Source organism: Melozone crissalis, unplaced genomic scaffold (genome assembly GCF_028551555.1).
Source record: "Melozone crissalis strain CALT ecotype California unplaced genomic scaffold, PUWL_Pcris_2 ptg000018l_1, whole genome shotgun sequence".
Classification (NCBI taxonomy): Eukaryota; Metazoa; Chordata; class Aves; order Passeriformes; family Passerellidae; genus Melozone; species Melozone crissalis.
In genome coordinates, this window is record NW_026535796.1 from 1,591,893 (window position 1) to 1,609,526 (window position 17,634).

Sequence of the window (17,634 nt, forward strand, 5' to 3'; positions counted from 1 at the left end):
CCACACCTTTACCAGACTAAGAAATATTAAAGACCATCAAAAGAAGGCAGTTTACAGAATTTACCTGCAGCAGTAACTACCTCTTTAGCAGATAAATCACTTCACTAAAATATCTCCAAGTCAATCTTGGTTCTGCTCATCAGTAAAACAGATGGAATCCTTCCTTTTCCATATTCACTGGGTTTTCCTTTTCCCACAAGATTCTTAGCTGCATTTATTGGTTTGTACCATGAAGCTGAAACATGTAAAATATGTAACGTTGTGTCTTTAGAAGCTTGAATTTCATGTGTTCTGCAGCTGAGTAACATTTTGCCTCCAAGACAGGCAGTAACTAAGCTCCACCAAGGAAAGTGCAAGTAAATTTAAAAAATACTGAACCCTCTACAAGTATAAAAACTAAAAAATTACAAAAAGAATTTAAGAAGTTGGAAATATTTATGTCACCTCAATTGTGAATTTTTACTGAATCTTTAATTATCAGTTTACCTCATTACCACATACAGATCTGTGCATCTTGATTTCTTTACAAAGTTAATGGGAAAGAACCTTCTTAATTTTTTTTATTTTCAGCCAAAAAAAAGAAACCACCTAACCAACCAAAGAAAATCAAAAATCCAGTAGTTCTTCTTTTATTGCACTCCATAAAACTTCTTGTTATAATCAAGAAGCCAATATACAGTAATAGTTTGATATTCCTTTAGAATTTATAGTTTAACTCTTAAAATAAAATTTGTATACAAAAGATATCATTTACAACCCATTCAGTAGTAATCCACCATTATGTACCCACAAACAATATTAAATAACTTGTATGCAGCAGTTTCCTTAAAGGGCAGAGGGGAATATTTTCTCCTTACAAATATAATATCCCACTGTAAAAGAGCAATTCAAGTCAACTTTGGAGCAAGTGTGATATGCAGGAGTTCCACTGGAGAAGCTCGAGGTTGGGTGCAGTGTCCCAGGGATTTGCAGGACTGTGTCCAGTGCACAGCAGAGAGCAGCATGTGAGGAGCCTCGGGGCTGGCACTGCCCACAGGGAAAGGAGACTCCCAGGCAGGGCAGGGCATTCAGAGCACACCAGTGAGGCACAGGACAACAAGGAGGTGTAGTGTGACCAGGTAGGTGAGGAATAAATAGCGGGACTTGGCTCGCGCCGTCAGCAGCTTGGAGCAGTAGAGGCTTCGCCCCCGGAGCCAGCGGCGCAAGGAAAGGGCTCCTCCTTTCATCTGGGGAAGAGACAAAAGTCACCAGAGGAAGAATCAGGAACACAAACCAGATTTCTGGATTTCTGAGGCGCTACAAACCTTTTGTCTCTGACACAGCAACCAACCCCAAACACAACTGATGCCAAATACCAAAGCATAAATGATTGAAAGGCCCCAAACCCAGCACTAATGAGAGGAAAAGAAATAAATTCAAGCTGTGTATTATGCAACTCCACACACCAACATGCATACTGCATTTTGGGCATGCATAATGAAATGCAGACACAGTTTATTTAATGGCCACACATGTAGTATAAATAAGATTACATACATTTTTAACCTGGGCATATGCAGTGTGTTTTCTGGCATGGTTTACACAGCTGCTGGTCTTGGACTCACAGCCCCCACAGAAAGAAATGAAGGATGTTTTCCCATCACCTTTAAGGAGCTGAGGGCTTTTAAAGGCTTTCATTCCCTTACCTTTCTCACAACAACATGTTCACTGGGATTGATAATTAAGGCTTCCCTCTCCTCCTCATCTTCCATCTGGACAGTGTAGTCACTGGGGACAGACCTGTAACTGCCTACTTCAAATCTAGAAAAAAATTCAAGGCACAGAGACATGCACTGCTGAATTATCTCCTCTTTTAAGTACTGAATTGACACAAAAGCCATTATTTTGCATACTTTAAATGACTAAGGGAAGGTGCCCACAAAATGCTGACTCACTTTATGCTGCCAGGTCTTTTTCAGTCTCTATTTGCAATCTACTCTCAAGGTGCTTCGTTTATTCAGAATTAATCCCCACCATCACCAGCTGACTGAACAGTGATTTTCAGGTGATGGTAGTGAGGGACCCTTTATTTATGCAGATGCATAATGATATTTTCAATCTAACCAGTGGTTCTGCTAAAGCTGTTATATAGGAAATTGTTTTCCTAACCTGGAAAGAAAGAAATAGCACCGACTACTAACAGATGAACAATCTAACAGATGAAATTAAATAAAGAAAAAAAAACCCAAAGCCTATAACACTTTCTTGGTCTAGTGATTAACTTAGTTTTTTAACACACGGATTTTCACTACTTCAGGCACTGTGGGCTCACACACAGGTCTGTTTATTATTATTAGAAGTAGTATCTCAAAAAAACAAAGACCCACAGGAAAACCTCTCACTAATCTCACCAAAAATAAAAGGCAAACAAATAGTCTCTGTTTTACCTGTTACTTCTCTCCTCAGAGAGTCCAAGAGCCTCTTCTGCAGCTTCTCTCCTCCTCCTCTCCTCTGCCAGTGTTTCTGTGAGCTGGGAGAGACTCTGCTGCACTGACTCATACTGCTGCTCAGACTCTACAAGCCTAGGACAAAATAAAATCTGAAATCAATGTTTCATGGACTTAAAGAATTATTTACTTGTTCTTTTTTTATCAGGAGATCTTCCTTTTAGTGACAAACTTAATTATAATGAGATGCTTCAGCTTAAATATTGAGATAAAGCCACCAATAATCAGTATATTTATGTACAGATACAAACCACAAGTATTACCAGATGATAACAACTCAAGAATATGGCTTATGATTCATGTAATCCACTGTAAATCCACTCCTTCTCCATCTCCACACAAATGCCTCAGAGGGATAGAAAAGCATTACTTTCACACTCACAACACAGCTGTCAGGAAAATAATATTGCTAATACATGCTCTGAGTCCTGACCTTTTCCTGAGCTCATTTAGCTCCATATTGTCTGTCTCCACAATAATCCCAGATCTCTCCCGTGGTGCTCCAGGGGGAACTTCTGCTCTGGTTTCATCCTAGAAAATATTAAGGGAAAAAAAAAAAACAAACAAGTGACCATTTTTCTACTTGCCAAGTCTTTATTTCAATTACAGAAGCCATAAGCACCACAAAACAGTGCAACAGATAATTACTTGTGCCACTTAATGCTTTCATTTCCATCTCTCAACAATGTCTGAGGGAAAGAAATGCATCTACACACGAACAACTCCAGAAGCAAGACAGTTATTAATTTGTTCTTAATTTACAGTTCTTGTTTGGATTTATTTCCATTTTTGGAGAGCAAAAGTTGTTTTCTATATGTATCCATATGCTATTTTAGGGTGTTCTCTTCATGGTTGTTAATGAATAACCAAGGCTGTACAGGAAAGCACTTTAAGAATAAAAGAATAATGATGAATCATAAAGGACTGGGTTGGAAGGGATCTTAAAAATCATCAAGTTCCAACCCCAAATAATAATCTTACAGATGTGTGTGAGGTGTTGGCAAAGGGTACTGAAATACTGAATTGGTGATGTAGATCTCACTTCTGAAAATATTACTCAAGCATTGTAAAGTGATCTACAACTGATGTGAAATTATCACTAAATTTCCTGATCCACTGAGCGGTGATCATCCAGTTATCTCTGCCAGCTGCAGACCAACTCAAAAAAGATGTTTCAAACCAAAAAACATATAAAACAGCTTCCTTAAATGAAAAGTAAAATTAGAGCAGCTTAACAACAACAAGGACAGTTATCTTCAGTCACAGGCCAGAAAAGTACTGGGTCACTACAACAAAAAGTACTTTATTTCATTTTTAGCAAGAAAACCAGTAAAGTGTAAGCACAGAAGAAAGAAACCAAATAACCTTTCCATGTATCTGTTTACCTGGACTGAGCCTTGGAAAGTTGTCACTTGCATTGCCTGATACTCCCTCTCCAGCCTCACGTAACGATTTTGCAGATCAGTGTAATGGAGCTGGTTGTCCCTCAGAGTCTGGGAAAGAGTCTTCAGCTGGGCAGACAGGACAGCATTCTCTTCTGCTGCCTGCACAACCTGAGAGAAATTCACATCCAAGTCATTAAAACTAGCTCTCCCAGGAAATCCCTGCAGATTTGAGACCTGCTGTTTCAAAATTGCATCCACTTTTTGGCAAGCTCATATTTCACTTGGGATTTAAGATGTTTTATGGGCAGAGGAAATAATGAAAGCTGAGCAGTGATTTCCCCTGCCATCAGTACACCTAAAGCAGAAGCTGAAATCTTGTTCCAACTAAGACACCTGTTTCTGTCTCAAATGAAAAATATTTGACTGTGAGTAGAAGTTCAGAGAGTCAAACAAACCTCTCAGAAAAACACCAAGTCAGGAAAGCCTGGCAAAAAAAACCCCTGACATTTAATTATCTATGTTTCAAAGTAAAATACCATTCAGTCATGCAAGACACCACCACTTCAGCAATATTCCAACATGAGGCCAGCCCAGATTCACATGAGCTTTTCAGGATCAGGGCTGCTGTTCTGAGCTACCTTGGAATTCATCTGCTGGAAGTGCAGGTCCTTCTGCTGCATCTCCTGGAGGCAGCGCTGCAGCTCAGCCTGCAGCTGGTTCCTCTCAGCCAGGACATGTTTGATTTCCTCTGCTCCATCTGCACTTCCAACAAGGGAGGCAGTTTCCAAAGCCTTAAAAATATCAGGATATATCAGGGTAAATGGTGCAGGAGTTCTCTAAATAATCCACAGCCCCAACATTAAATATAACCTACAGAATCCCCTTTTCACATTATTTTCTTCTCACAACTTAATACCACATTTGAAAGACACTTTAAATACAAGATTTTTTTTTGATACATATATATAGTGTTAATACTTGCATTAAAAAAAACCAAAACAATTACCACAAAAACGCAACCCAATCTAATTTTTATTTTGCAAATAATGTGAAGCACAAAAATAAAAGGGGAAAAATAGCAAAATATTAATATAAAACACCTTTCAAAAATTATTTTCAAGCTAATAAAGTCTTGTATTCATGACTTGTAAAACAACTGTTTTGTAAATATTAAGTTAAAGCCAAAAGAATCCATTTTGAAAAGAAAAAATGTTATTACCAATTTTCAGCTTTGGCCTTCTTTATCTCTGGCAGCTCAACATTTTGATATTAATCTCTAATAAGGGAGGGATATGTGCCATCTCTGATGCTTTATGGAATCTATTCACCCATACAATCATGAAATAAAAGGTTTTTACCACATAAAATACTCCATTACCCACAGACATTACTGGCCAATAGCTCTTACTCATGATTGTAATCACAGAAAATGAACAGCATACAAACTTCAACTAAAATGCTGGTTTTAATGAAATTAAAATGAATACTGCTTCCTTCATTTGGCACAGAAAAGGTAAATAAGAATACTATTCTAAAATAGCACTTTGCTTGAATCCTTCATGACAGTCTACAAAACAGCATTTGCCAGCCTGGGTGTCAGCTGCTGCCTTTCCAAACCCAGGATTTTGTTCCTGGCAGAAGCCAGCTCCAGCTGCTTCAGGGGAAGGACAAGAACACTTCCATTCCCCTTTCTCCCCCAGTTAGTCCTAGTCCAATCTGCAGTAACATGGATTTAGGCTCTGAAAAAGAACTTCATTAACTTCATTAATCTCTCTGCATCAACTATACAAACTGTGAAACCTGCTGTCCATGTAAACCACCAACTCTTTAATCCTCTTAAAAAGCCTGTCCCTGAAAATGGGTTATAGCCATAATAAACCTGAAAGAAATAAACTCATTTAATTTTTTTCAACTTCTTCCTTTTATATTCTGGATTTAACCAATTTAAGACAATAATTTACAGGACTACTATAGACTGCTCTTTGGAGAAGCAGGCTGCAAATTTCAGACAATAAGCTGCTACCTTCCACTTTACACTCCTGCTACATTCCATGTTGTTACCTTGACTGGGTAAGTGCTGCCAGCAGGGAGTGCCTTCTTCCCACTCATGTCCTGCTGCAGCCTCTGGAGCTCTGCAATCTGCCGGTCCTTCTCAGCCACCGTGATCTGACACTGATTCCTCAGTGCCTGGGACTCAGAGAGAAGCAGGTTCTTTTCCATTCTGAACATAAAACACCAGATGTTAAATAATTCTATATTCTATACAAATCAATGAAGAGGATAAAGCTGCACTGTTATACCTTAGTCCAGCCAGCTCGTTCTGGTATGATGTGATCTCTCTCTCGGTTTCTGCCTGGAAGGCTTTTGTCTGATGCAAAGCCTTCTCCAGATCATCAACCTTGGTCTTCAGTTTGGATATTTCAACAGCTGCAAGGTTGGCTCCTTCTTTAGCCTAGGTTTAATAAACATCATTAGTGAACTGGAATGAAAACTACATGGATGAAGTTTGATTAGAAGTAAAATTCTAATTATAGATGAAGGCTTTCCCTATTTGCTTTGTTTAACAGATTAATTACCTTAACTCCCAAAACTGTAAACACACCTTCTCTGGACACACAGTGCTAGCTTAGCACTCACACAATCCACAAAGTTAAACTCCAGAATCCAACATGCCTCTGAGCATTTTCTGCACAAAGAATAAAATAAATCACAGAGCCATGTGGCTACTTACAACTTACCAAAGTTTCCCCATTGTTCTGAGGCACATCCAAACTATTTTTAACAGTGTTTTTCTCATTGATGCTGCTGCAATCAATGGGAAACGAAGCTGTGCCCTGGTGAGCTTCAGAAGTTACCTTCTGATGGCTGAGCTCCTGCAGCAATTTGTCTCTGTCATCCTGGAGACTGGCCATGGCCTTGGCAAACGCTTCCATCTGCTGGGCATAACTCCCACACTCAGCTGAGAGCCTGCTCACCTCCAGCTCCCGAGTGACCAAAGTCCTGCAGACACTTCCAAAGTCATCAGCCACCTGGGCAAGGCTAACCTGGCCTGCAGCATCAAGGCCAGCCCCATGCACCAGAGAGTTTTCTTTGAGGATACTAATGAGATGGGATTTAAATCCCTCCAATTCAGCTGCAAGTTCATCTCCTTTTTTTCTTTCTGTCTTGAGCTCAGAGGTGTATTTGCTCTGAAGAACTTTGAAGTCCTCTATGATTCGATCTCTGTCGTTCTGCAGAGCAGTCATTGCCTTCCCAAAGGCCTCATTTTGGGATCTCAACTCCCTGTTTTGAGACTGAACTTCAAGCAGCATCTTCTCTGCAGAAGCATCAGGTTTATCTCCATCCTCAAGTGTCAAAAGAGTCCCACTGTATTCCTCATCTGCATTTCTGCCTCTGGATTTATGGAGCTCCTGAACCTTTTTCTGAAGCTTTCCTCCATGCTGCCCATTGGATTCTTTTTTCTGAATACTCTCACTACTTAGCAGCTTCTCTCCAGACTCAGAAACAAGTTTCTCTTTGTTTAGTGATGCAATTAGAGATTCTAAATCACTTACTTTAGATGCCAATTTTTTATTCTCTTGTTCCAAAGTCACAGCAGCCTCCTTCTGCAGTTCAGTGGAAAGCTGCATCTCTTTTAGTTGTTTTTGAAGATCATATTTTTCATGCTCAAGGCTTTTAATACACTCCAATTTCTGCTTAAGTAAGTCCTTCAGCTGATGGTCTTTCAGAGATAACACCTGGTTTAGATCTTCCCTGTATTTTATCAGCTGTGCACTCAGCATTGCATTTTCAGAATGCAGATCATCAATCCGATTGAGGAGGACCCTTAACTCCTGTTTCAAAGAATTAGTCTCACTTGCACTGCCAAGCAGGAGACTGTCCCTCTGGTTTAAGACATCCTGGTGAAGATGTTCCAGCTCCTTGTATCTAGTAAAAAGATCATCCCTGTCATTCTGGAGAGATGACATGGATTTTTTAAAGGCATCTATTTCACTGGCAATCACAGCCTTCTCCTGACCTGCTTTTTCTGCTTTCACCTGGAGATTTCTCAGCTCGTTTCCCAATCTCTGACAGGACTCCTCAGCTTGCTGTCTCTCCACCTGCAGAGACCTTACCTGAAGTTCATACTCTTTGATCTGATTCCTATGTTGAGTCTGTACCTGAATCAGATAGTCTGAAATTTCATCTCCTTTTGAAGAAATGAGTAAGGAAATTTCTTTGTCTTTATTATTTAGCATGACCTTCATTTGCTCAGAAATGGTGATCTGCTTTTGCAATTCAGCATTCATTTTTTCCTTCTCTGCTAGAAGCTCTTGCAATTCTTGCTCCTGTCTCGTAAAATTACTTTCCAGAGCTTTTATCTCTCTTCCTGCACTCTTACTATTCTCTATGAGATGATTTAGAGAATTATTTTCTTTCAGGAGTGCTTGCAAAGCTTCTTCTTTGGACTGAAGAACACTCTCCAGCTCTTGCTGTCTGTTAAAAAAGAAGGTATTTTCTTCCTTTATCCTGCAGAGCTCTTCATAGCGCTGCATATCAACAGATTTTTGCCTCAAGTACAGTTCATCCTTTGTTTCCTCTACCACAGAGTATTTGATATTTAGTTCTTGAATCTGAGTAATTTTATCTTTCAATTCATCTTGCAAGGCTGCTATTCTCTTGTTACTGTCTTCCAGCTGTTTCTCCTTGTTTTGGATGGCCTCTTTGAACTGCATTTCCCAGGTTTTCATCTCGGTGATGACCCTGTCCCTGTCATCCTGGAGGGAGGACATGCACTTTGTGAAAGCAGCCAGGCGTGCCAGAGCTGCGTTCAGCTCTGCCTGCAGCTGCTTGTTCTGAGAGTCCTTGGTGCTGACCTCCTCCTGCAATCCCTGGACCTCACCCATCACCCGATCCTTTTCTCTCTGGAGTGCACTGTGTCTTTCCTCCAGGCTCGAAATTTCACTTTTGTGAAGCAATTTCAGCTGCTGGAGATGAAATTCCAATTCTCTCTCGTATCCTCTCTTTTGAAGCTGCAGTTCATCTCCCTTCTTCTGAAGTTCTTTCCTCCAGTTTAGATTCTCATCTTTAAGCCTGTCCACTTCCCTTTTTGATTGATCCAACAGGTTCATCTGTGCAGTAAGCTTTCCCTTGAGATGAAGTATTTCATCATTTGATTCTGCCAGCTTTTCTGATGCATTACTTAAGTCCTTTTCAAATTTTTCATTTTTTGACTGTGACAATTTCACAGATCTTTCCAAATCCAGGATCAGCTCCTGGAACTTTACGGAATCCTTTTGCAATTGGTTGATCTCTTGCTGTTTCTCCTTTAAGAGTTCTTGCAATTCTTTTGTTTTGTTTTTAGTCCCATTATTATCCCTCTGAGCACTTTTCACCTTTTCCTCAAATATCTTTACAAGATGGAGCTGCTGCTCTTCCTTTTCTCTAACCGCATTCGATTTTTCTGCCTTTAACTCTTCCAGCTGCTGTAACAGCAAGTTATTCTGTGCCTGTGCTGATTTCATCCTATCGGTAAGATGATCAACTTTTTTCACATGATTAAGCAATTCTGTCTCAAGAAATTCTCTCTCACTCTTTACTTTGTAAGAACTTTCTTGTACATTTTCTAATTCTTCCTGTAACAGGCATTTGTCATCCTCTAAAATCTTAACTTTTTCATTTAGACTAACAATTTCTTGTGTTAGACTTTTAAATTCCGTGTCCAGCTTTGTTAGACAATGAGTTTTGTGCAGCAAAGATTTCTCAGTTTCTTGTGCTTTTTCTGAAATTAATTCTCTTTCTTGTTCTAGGACAAGCACAGCTTGTTCTTTTTCAGAGAGTTTATTCTTTAACACATTAATGTCCTTTAACAGCGATTCATTCTCACATAATGCATCACTGATTTTGGATTGCGTATCATTTTGGTACATTTCCATTTGAACCTGTAGCTCTCCCAGTGCAGCTTTGGTTACGGTGATGTTATTATGAAGGACATCATTCTCATTCTGAGTTTTCTCTAAAGCCTGCTTTAGGTTTTCAGAGGTTTGTTTCAGCTGCTCATTCTCCTCCATCAGCTGATGGTTCTGCTCAGTGAGCTCACACAGATGATCCTGGTGTTCCTGCATCCTGGCCTCCTGCTCACGGATCTGCCTTTCTGCTTTGCTCTGTAACTCCTCCACCTCCATCTTCTTGGATTCACCAAGTTGTTTCAGCTGGTTCTTAATAACTTCATTTTCATCAAGGAGATTTTCTAAATGCTTCTGCAGAGCCTCCTTTTCAGACTGTCCTTCCCTGAGTCTTTGAACAGCCTCTTGCTTCTCTTTCCTACTGACATCAATGACTTGCCTCATATCTGCCACTTTACTACTGATATTCTCATACGCCTGAAGAAGCGATTCATACTCCTGCTTTAATTCACTGTGTTTAGCCTTCCATCCTGTCAATTCAACTGTCTGAGAATCTTTTAAGGTATTTAATTGGAAAGAAAAGGCCTCTTTTTCCTGAACTATGGACTCCATGGTGGATTTCAGACTTTCACATGCTGCAGTGAGGTTTTCATTTTCGGTCAGCAGCCTTGCATTTTCCGAAGCAAGGCTCTCCTCTCCGGACATCGGAGCCACAGCACTTGAACTCTGCTTTTCTCTGCCAAGCTCTAACAAGTGCTCCAGCATTCCTGTCTTGTTCATTAGCTCTTCTCTTTCCAACATCAGCTGATCAATCTGCTCCTTTAGAGATTTATTTTCTCTCAGGGCTTCTTTACGTGATATTAAAGCTGCCTGTAATTTCCTTTGGAGGCGCTCTCTGGATCTATCTTCTGTTACAGCTCTTTGCTCTTGGGCCTTGGAATCATTTAAATCTGCAGGTTTTGCCAGTGGCTCCTCCATTGTTTGCATTTGTTTCTGGATTTCACATTCTGTTGCTTCCCTCGGTTTAGTTTTCCCAGAGTAATCGGCCTCTGATAGTTGAAGAGAGGTGACTTTTCTTTCCAAATTCTCTTGAAGGGAATTACTTTCTGAACCAACGTCTCCCAATTCCTTTTCAGTCCCATTTTCTTCCTTAAGCTCTTTGCCCAACACCACAGGTTTACTCATCTCAGCCTTCTCACGCAGCAAGCACAGCTCTGCCACAAGATTTTTGTTTTCTTCACTGAAATGTTCCACCTCCTTTTTCATCTTAATTAGTTCCAAATTGGACTTTTCCAAAGAGCTGAGAAGTTCCTCTTTTTCACTCTTCATGTCTTCAAAGGCTGTTTTGTAATGGTGGGCTTCTTCCTGGCCCTCCTTTATGGCTTTGTTTAATAATTCTTTTTCCAGACCAAGTTTCTCTTTTAAATCTGTAAGTGAACATCTCAGTGTTTCTATTTCCTCATTCTTTCCTGCAACCTCCTGCTTAGCTTCAATTCGTGACCTCTGCAGTTCCTCCTGGCTCATCCTGTAATCCTCTTCACTTTTTTTAATAAGTGCTTTTTTCTCATCATTCACATGTTCAAGCACTGCCTTGAGCTCTACAGTTTCAGTCTGATGTGCTTTCAGCTTTTTCTGCAGATGCTTTATGCCCTCCAACAAGCTGCCCTGACATTGCTCCTCCTGTCTCAAAGACTTTAAGCTATCGGTTTCTTCTTTATCATCACCAAATTCAAACAATATTTTTCTCAGCTCTTTCCTTAACATCTCTGTTTCCTCCTGAAGTTTTGCATAATCACTTCTTAGTTCTTTTAGCTCAATGTTTTCACTTGGCACCGAAGTGACTGTGTTTTCTGACCCTTTCAAGGATGCAATGTGAACCTTGTTTCTTGGTTTGTCTGATTCCAGACTCCTTGGGTCAGCTTGCTCTTCTCCCAGCAGTGCCTTGGAAGGAATCAGCTCCTTCCATTCTAACTGGTTAAAGCCCAGCTCTTTACTTTTTGTTTGGAGAACTTCCCAGAGTGCTTTATGCTCTTGCCTGAGCTGCTCAAGGTGGGTTTTTTGATCATCAAAATCTGCTGCCAGTTTCACGTGCTCCTCCCTTTCTTGCTGGAATTTTTTCATATCTTCTTTCACAAACAAAAGCTCCCTCTGTAAGGCTTCTTTTTCTTTTTGTAATTGATTCATGGCATTAACGTCATTGCTGGGATTCAGACACTCATTCCCATCTCCAACACCTGAACGAGGCTCTTCTAAACTGGAATCTTTCAACAATTCTTCCTTCTTTTTAAGTTCAGACTTCACCTCTTCAAGAGTCAAGAGCAACTGAGAACATTCCTCTTGATATGCCCTTGCTCTTCCATCAAGCATAGATTGCAGATGAGCAAGCATAGAGTCCTTCTCCCCTAAAGATTTTAGGTTCTGCTCACAAACATTTTGTTTTTCAGCTATGACATCATTCAGTTCTGCAATATTGTGCTGAAGTTCCTCTAAATAGGATGCTCTTGAAGATAAGGTTTTGGTCAGATCACTTATCTTGGCATCTTTTTCTACAAGCTGCTGTTTCAAAGTTTCAAGATGAGACTCAAAATCATTATTTTGTCCTTCAATTAGTTTCAGTTTGTCTGTTAACTCATTAACTTGCTTCAATAGGTCCTCTGCTTTTTTCTGCTCTTTTTCTATTTCTTCCTGTCCACTCTTTTCTAATTTCCCAACTTTTTGCATCAGATCTCTTCTTACTATCAATGCTGCTTGAAGCTTCTTTTTCAGATTCTCTTTTTCCTTTCCCATTTTCTCAAGATTACACTTCATCTCCTCGTTTTCATTAATTAAATCTTTAACCTCAGCTTCTCTACTGCTTAACATAACCCGGTTATGTTCCAGTTCTTTTTTACAATCTCCAAGTTCCTGCAATACTCGGTTTAGCTCTGCCACTGAACTATTATGAACAGCTTCAAGGTCTTCAAGTTTGGCATTTAACGTACTCCTCTCTTCAGAAAAATTCAGCATTTCATTAGACAATGATTCCATGACCTGGGTAACAGAAGAGTCTTTTTCTTTCATTTGCTGGCTTAGACCAGAAATTAAATCCTTCTGCTGATTGACCTGGGATGTTAAGTTTTCGATGAGGTGATCTTTTTCCCCCATTTCTTCAAGGAGATTTGCTACTTTTTTACCTTCAGCCTGCAGCTTTTCTTGACTAGTTCTTACCATTTCTTCTGATTTATTCATCTTGTCCTGAAGAAATTTCAGCTGCTTATTTATTTCTGCCAAAGACTCCTCCCTTTCTTTCAGGAGACACTCTTGTTTGCCTACTGTCTCCTTGAGTGAGACCATTTCTTTTGACAGACATTCCATTTCAGACATGTATTTGCCCTTCATCTTTTCCATGTCACTCTGCAGCACCTCCTTCTGCTTCTCAAGCGACTCCATACTTCTTAATTCATCTTTCATGCTGTCTATTTCTTTCTGTTTTTCTAGAAGTGCCAGTTGCAAACTTTCTCCTTCTGCTTCTTTGCTCAGAATAGCAGTTACCAGAGTGGAGAATTTTTCCAACTGAGTTTTACTATCAGTTGGCTGCAGTTCAGAATCTGACATTTGTGTCTTCTCTTCTTTACTTAAAAGCCTACTACTAAGTAATGGAGATAAGCTCTGAGTTAATTGCTCTTTTATAAGATCCAGCTCTTGCTGCAAAGACTGGATTTCGCTATCTTTTGATTTCATTTCACTTTCTAAACTGCTCAATTGCTCAGTAAGATCATTATTTTGTGAATTTGCCCTGTCAAGATCTGTCACCCATTTGTTTTCTGACTCAAGCAGACTCTGTTCTAGAGTTTGACATTTAAGTTCTAAATTAGAAAGTTCTTCACCCTTCACACTAACCTGCATCTGTAACTTCTCTTTTTCAGTCTTCATCTGGAGTTTGACAGCATCTATCTGCATCCTTGAATAATTCTCACTGGTTTGTAGTTTTTCATGGATTTCCCGGAGTTCTTCCAATTTCTTTTGCAAATCAGTCTGAGATGCAGTAAGTTGTGTGTTTTCAGCCATCAGTTTACCAACATCATCTTGCAACATTTTTTTTTCTTTCTCTAAAGACTCCACTTGAGACTTCAGACTATTTATTAAAAGCGTGTTGTCATGGCAGTCTTGAGATGATTTGGAATTTAAGTTGTTGAACTCCAACTTCAAACATTCCAGTTTCTCAGCCTGTTCAGTGCACGTCACACGCAGAGACTCCACAGCCAAGTCTTTCTGCTGGAGTTCTTGTTCCCGGGTATTTATTTGGTCTAGCGCTTTTTGGTGCTCATTTTTAAGAGAGTCAAGCTCAACAGTCAAAGAATCAATTTTTTTCTGATGGTTATCAAGCTTCCTGTTCTTTTCCTGAAATTCCTCACTGAGGTTTTTCATGGCTGTTCCACTTTCTTCTAATTTGGATCTGAGAACATCAATCTCACTAGAAAGAGCATTAACATTGCCCTCTGCCAACTGTACACTGGCATCTTTTTCCTTTAAGGAATTAAGCAGTCCAGCAATAACTTCATCTTTGTGCCCAAGAGCAACGTTTAACTCTGTTCTCTGGTCGTACTGTGCTGCAATTTTCTCCTGAAGAGACAAAAAGGCATTTTCTTTCTCATGGACTAGCTCTTTAGAGTTTTGTAGTTCTTGTGTAAGTTCATGGACCTGACTTTGGAGTTGAGAAATTAAATGCGTCTTCTCTTCATCTTTTTTTGCTTTCTCCGTCAGAGTTTCGAGGAGACTTTTGTTTTCTGTAAGAGATGATTCCTTTTCTGATAAGGACTGATCCATCTCAATTATTACATTCTTCTGATGCTCTATTTCTTTTTGGAAATTCTCTTTCATTTCCTGCAGATCCACCATCTGTTTCTTTAAGACACCACACTCAGCCTCTTTCTCTTGAAGCTGCATCTTTAAATTCTCACTGAATGTTGAAATACTGTTGATGGCTGATTCTTTTTCTGAAACAAGTACTTTTAGCTGTTCTGCTTCAGAGGCTAAAATCTGTAACTGCTTCTCTTGCACAACACAAGAATCCTGTAGGGCAGAAAGCTGTGCTTTTAAACCAAGGCATTCATCCACCTTTTCTTTCAAAGATGCATCTTTCTTTGCAATGGAGTCATTCAACTGGGATGCTTGTTCTGTCATGTTTTTAAGCTGACTTTGAAGGTTAGAAATAACCTCCATATTCTCAGACAGTTGAACCCTAAGTACATCAGATTCTTCAGATTTATCTTTTAGTAACTTAAATTCTTGGGCTTGCCTCTTAAATTCATTTTCTTTTGCCTGCATTGTGTGTCTGAGCTCCTCAGCTTCAAAGTTCAGGGTTTGTATTTGGTGCTGGAGATCTGCAATGAATTCCACGTATCGCTCTTCTCCTGCCACTTTGTCTTTCATTTCCTTAATCAAAGCCTCCTTTTCAGAAAGGAGACTTTCTTTTTCCTCAAAGGTAATTTTTAAGTTTTCTTTCTCCATAACCAGGCTGTCAATTTGGTCCTTCAAATCTAAAATACTATGACTTTGTTGGGACAGATGTGAAGATAAAGCAGCTACTTCCTCTGACTTTTTGTTTACTGTAACACTAATTGTCTCTATGTCTGCTTTCAATTTTTTATTTTCTAGAGCTGACGTTTCTGCTTGGTGCCTTGCTGAAGCAACTTCAGACTGGAGACATTTACATTCATGTGACTTCTCATTCAATAACCTTGAAAAGTCCTCCTTTTCATGCCTAAGCACCTCCATTTCTTTGCTTAATAGTTGTAGCTGATTATTTAACCCTGTATTTTCTTCTATTTTTTCAAATATTTGCCTCTGAAACTTCTCAAGTTCTGAACCCTGACTTTTCACAGCCAGGTCTCTTTCCTCTACCAACTGAGTTAATTTAATCCTTTCATCTTTAAGATTTTTTATTTCATCCTGCAATTCTACAACACAAAGCTTACTCTCCTCCATTTCCTTATGCAATGAATCATTTTGAAGATTTTTCTCTTCTAGAGACTTGTTTGCAGTTTCAAAATCCAAAGTTATGCTTTGAATTTGTTCCTGCAGAAGCAAATTCTTTTCCTTGCTATGGCTGAGCTCCTGGATTAGACCACTGCATTCAGATAATTTATTATTTAACATTTCTTCTTTTTTTATTTCTTCATCTCTAACCTCCTTCAGCTGAATGAGCAGTGATTGCACTTGTTCATGCAACTGTTGGGTCTGTTCCTTGCTTTCAGACAACTGCTCAGCCAGCACATTACATTCCTTTGTTTTCTCCCCCAGCTGTTCTGCAACTGAACTTTCCTTTTGCTTGGCAACTACTGACAGTTGTTCAATCTCTTTTGCCAGAGCGTTTTTATCACAATTTAGTACTGAAAGAGTTTTTTCGTACTCAGCAGTGCTAACAGATAACTTGTTCTCCAATTCTGTCACAGCCTGGATTTTCTTTAACAACTCACACTCTTGTACATCCAGGAGTTTGGACAAATTCTCATTTTTTCTGATTAGCTGTTCCTTTTCATTTTCCATTGTACCTATACTTTTTTTCAGATATTCATTTGCTTTTATTTGCTCTGCCAATTTTTCTTGTTTCCCTTCAAGATCTGCCTGCAATTGGTTATTAGCTGAAGCTTTCTCCTGTGTCTCTATCTCCCATTTTTTAATTTGTTTATGCATTTCATTTAATTGGTCATTAAGTTCTTGGCAACACGTCTCTTTGGCTTTCAGATCCCCAATTAATTTAAGTTTAGTCTCTTCATTCTGTTTCTCCAAAGCCCCAAGTTTCTGCTCTAATGAAACAATGAGCTCTTGTTTCTCTTGCAACTCTTTTTCAGCTGTTTCCTTATGATCAGTATGTTCTGTGAGCTTTCTGGATAATTCAGCCAACTCTTCATCTTTTCTAGTATTTTCCAAAACCAGTTTGTTGTATGAATCTTTAATTGACTTTAACTCATTTTCCAATGTCTGTGCTTTGCTTTCTTCCTCTTTAAGCAAACAGTTCCATTTTTCCTTCAAAGCATTGTTTTCCTCAAGCTGAGATTTCAAATGTTCCATTTCTTTTCTTTGTTTAGCCTCTGTTTCTTGCAGCTTTTCAGATGATTTAGTAATTTGCTCTTTCAGCAGAGCAATTTGTGACTCACACTCCGTGATCTTGTTATGGTACGCAACACTGTTGGCCTTGATTTCGGAGCGGAGATCCTTAATTGTCACACTGTTCTCAGTGCCCTGCCTGATTAACTCCTCATTTTCTTTGGTTTTAGCTTCATTCTCAGCTCTAGCTCTCTCCAGCTCCACTCTCATGGCCTCACTCTGCTCAGAAAGGGCAGACATCTTCACACTGGCATCTCTCACATCAGCTGTCTGTACTTCCTTCAGCAAATGCATTTCCCTTTCAGCCTTTGATAAAGCCTCTTCCAAACCTCGCATCTCCTCCTCTTTGCATTGCACTTGATGCTTCAGGATCATAACCTGCTCAGAATATTCTGTCATGTTCAGAGACAGGACAGACATCTCCTTGTCTTTTTCTGACAGTGCTTCTTTCAGATTATCAATTTCTCTTTCACGTTTCTGCAGATCTTGAATGAGTTGAGACCTCTCCTCCAAATGGCTTGAATTCAACTTGTCAAGCTCTTCATTTGTCTGGTCCAGGTCCAGCTGCATGGACTCCACCACACTGTCTTGTTTCAAAGTCTAAACAGCAAGAAAATAATGTTACAAGAATACTCCAAAGACCTGTTAAAGGAAGAAGCTACACCCCACACGTAGGACAAGCATTTGAGGCAATCAGCCTGTACCCAATGTAAAGTCACAAGATGTTCTTCTTCAGACTGTTTTAGCAAACAGAAAGCTCAGTGTATGAAATTTAAAGCAGCTCATGCT

The 17,634-nt window shown here is 39.5% G+C and overlaps 1 protein-coding gene across 4 annotated transcripts in view; it reads right to left on the reverse strand.

The window, feature by feature from the left end:
- Positions 1-531: 531 nt before the first annotated feature.
- Positions 532-17,634, reverse strand: part of LOC128937025 (golgin subfamily B member 1-like) — a 34,420-nt gene continuing 17,317 nt past the window's right edge. For 2 of the 4 annotated variants that reach the window (XM_054276360.1, XM_054276359.1), the window contains exons 21-29: positions 6,610-17,445; positions 6,172-6,323; positions 5,933-6,092; positions 4,510-4,662; positions 3,872-4,039; positions 2,920-3,017; positions 2,427-2,561; positions 1,686-1,800; positions 532-1,226 (exon numbers count right to left, since the gene is read on the reverse strand). In XM_054276360.1, the coding sequence (XP_054132335.1) occupies positions 1,068-1,226; positions 1,686-1,800; positions 2,427-2,561; positions 2,920-3,017; positions 3,872-4,039; positions 4,510-4,662; positions 5,933-6,092; positions 6,172-6,323; positions 6,610-17,445 (11,976 nt within the window). In that variant the 3' untranslated portion in view covers positions 532-1,067. The remainder of the gene's footprint in view (positions 1,227-1,685; positions 1,801-2,426; positions 2,562-2,919; positions 3,018-3,871; positions 4,040-4,509; positions 4,663-5,932; positions 6,093-6,171; positions 6,324-6,609; positions 17,446-17,634) is intronic. The other 2 variants (XM_054276361.1, XM_054276363.1) reach the window with 2 other exon arrangements.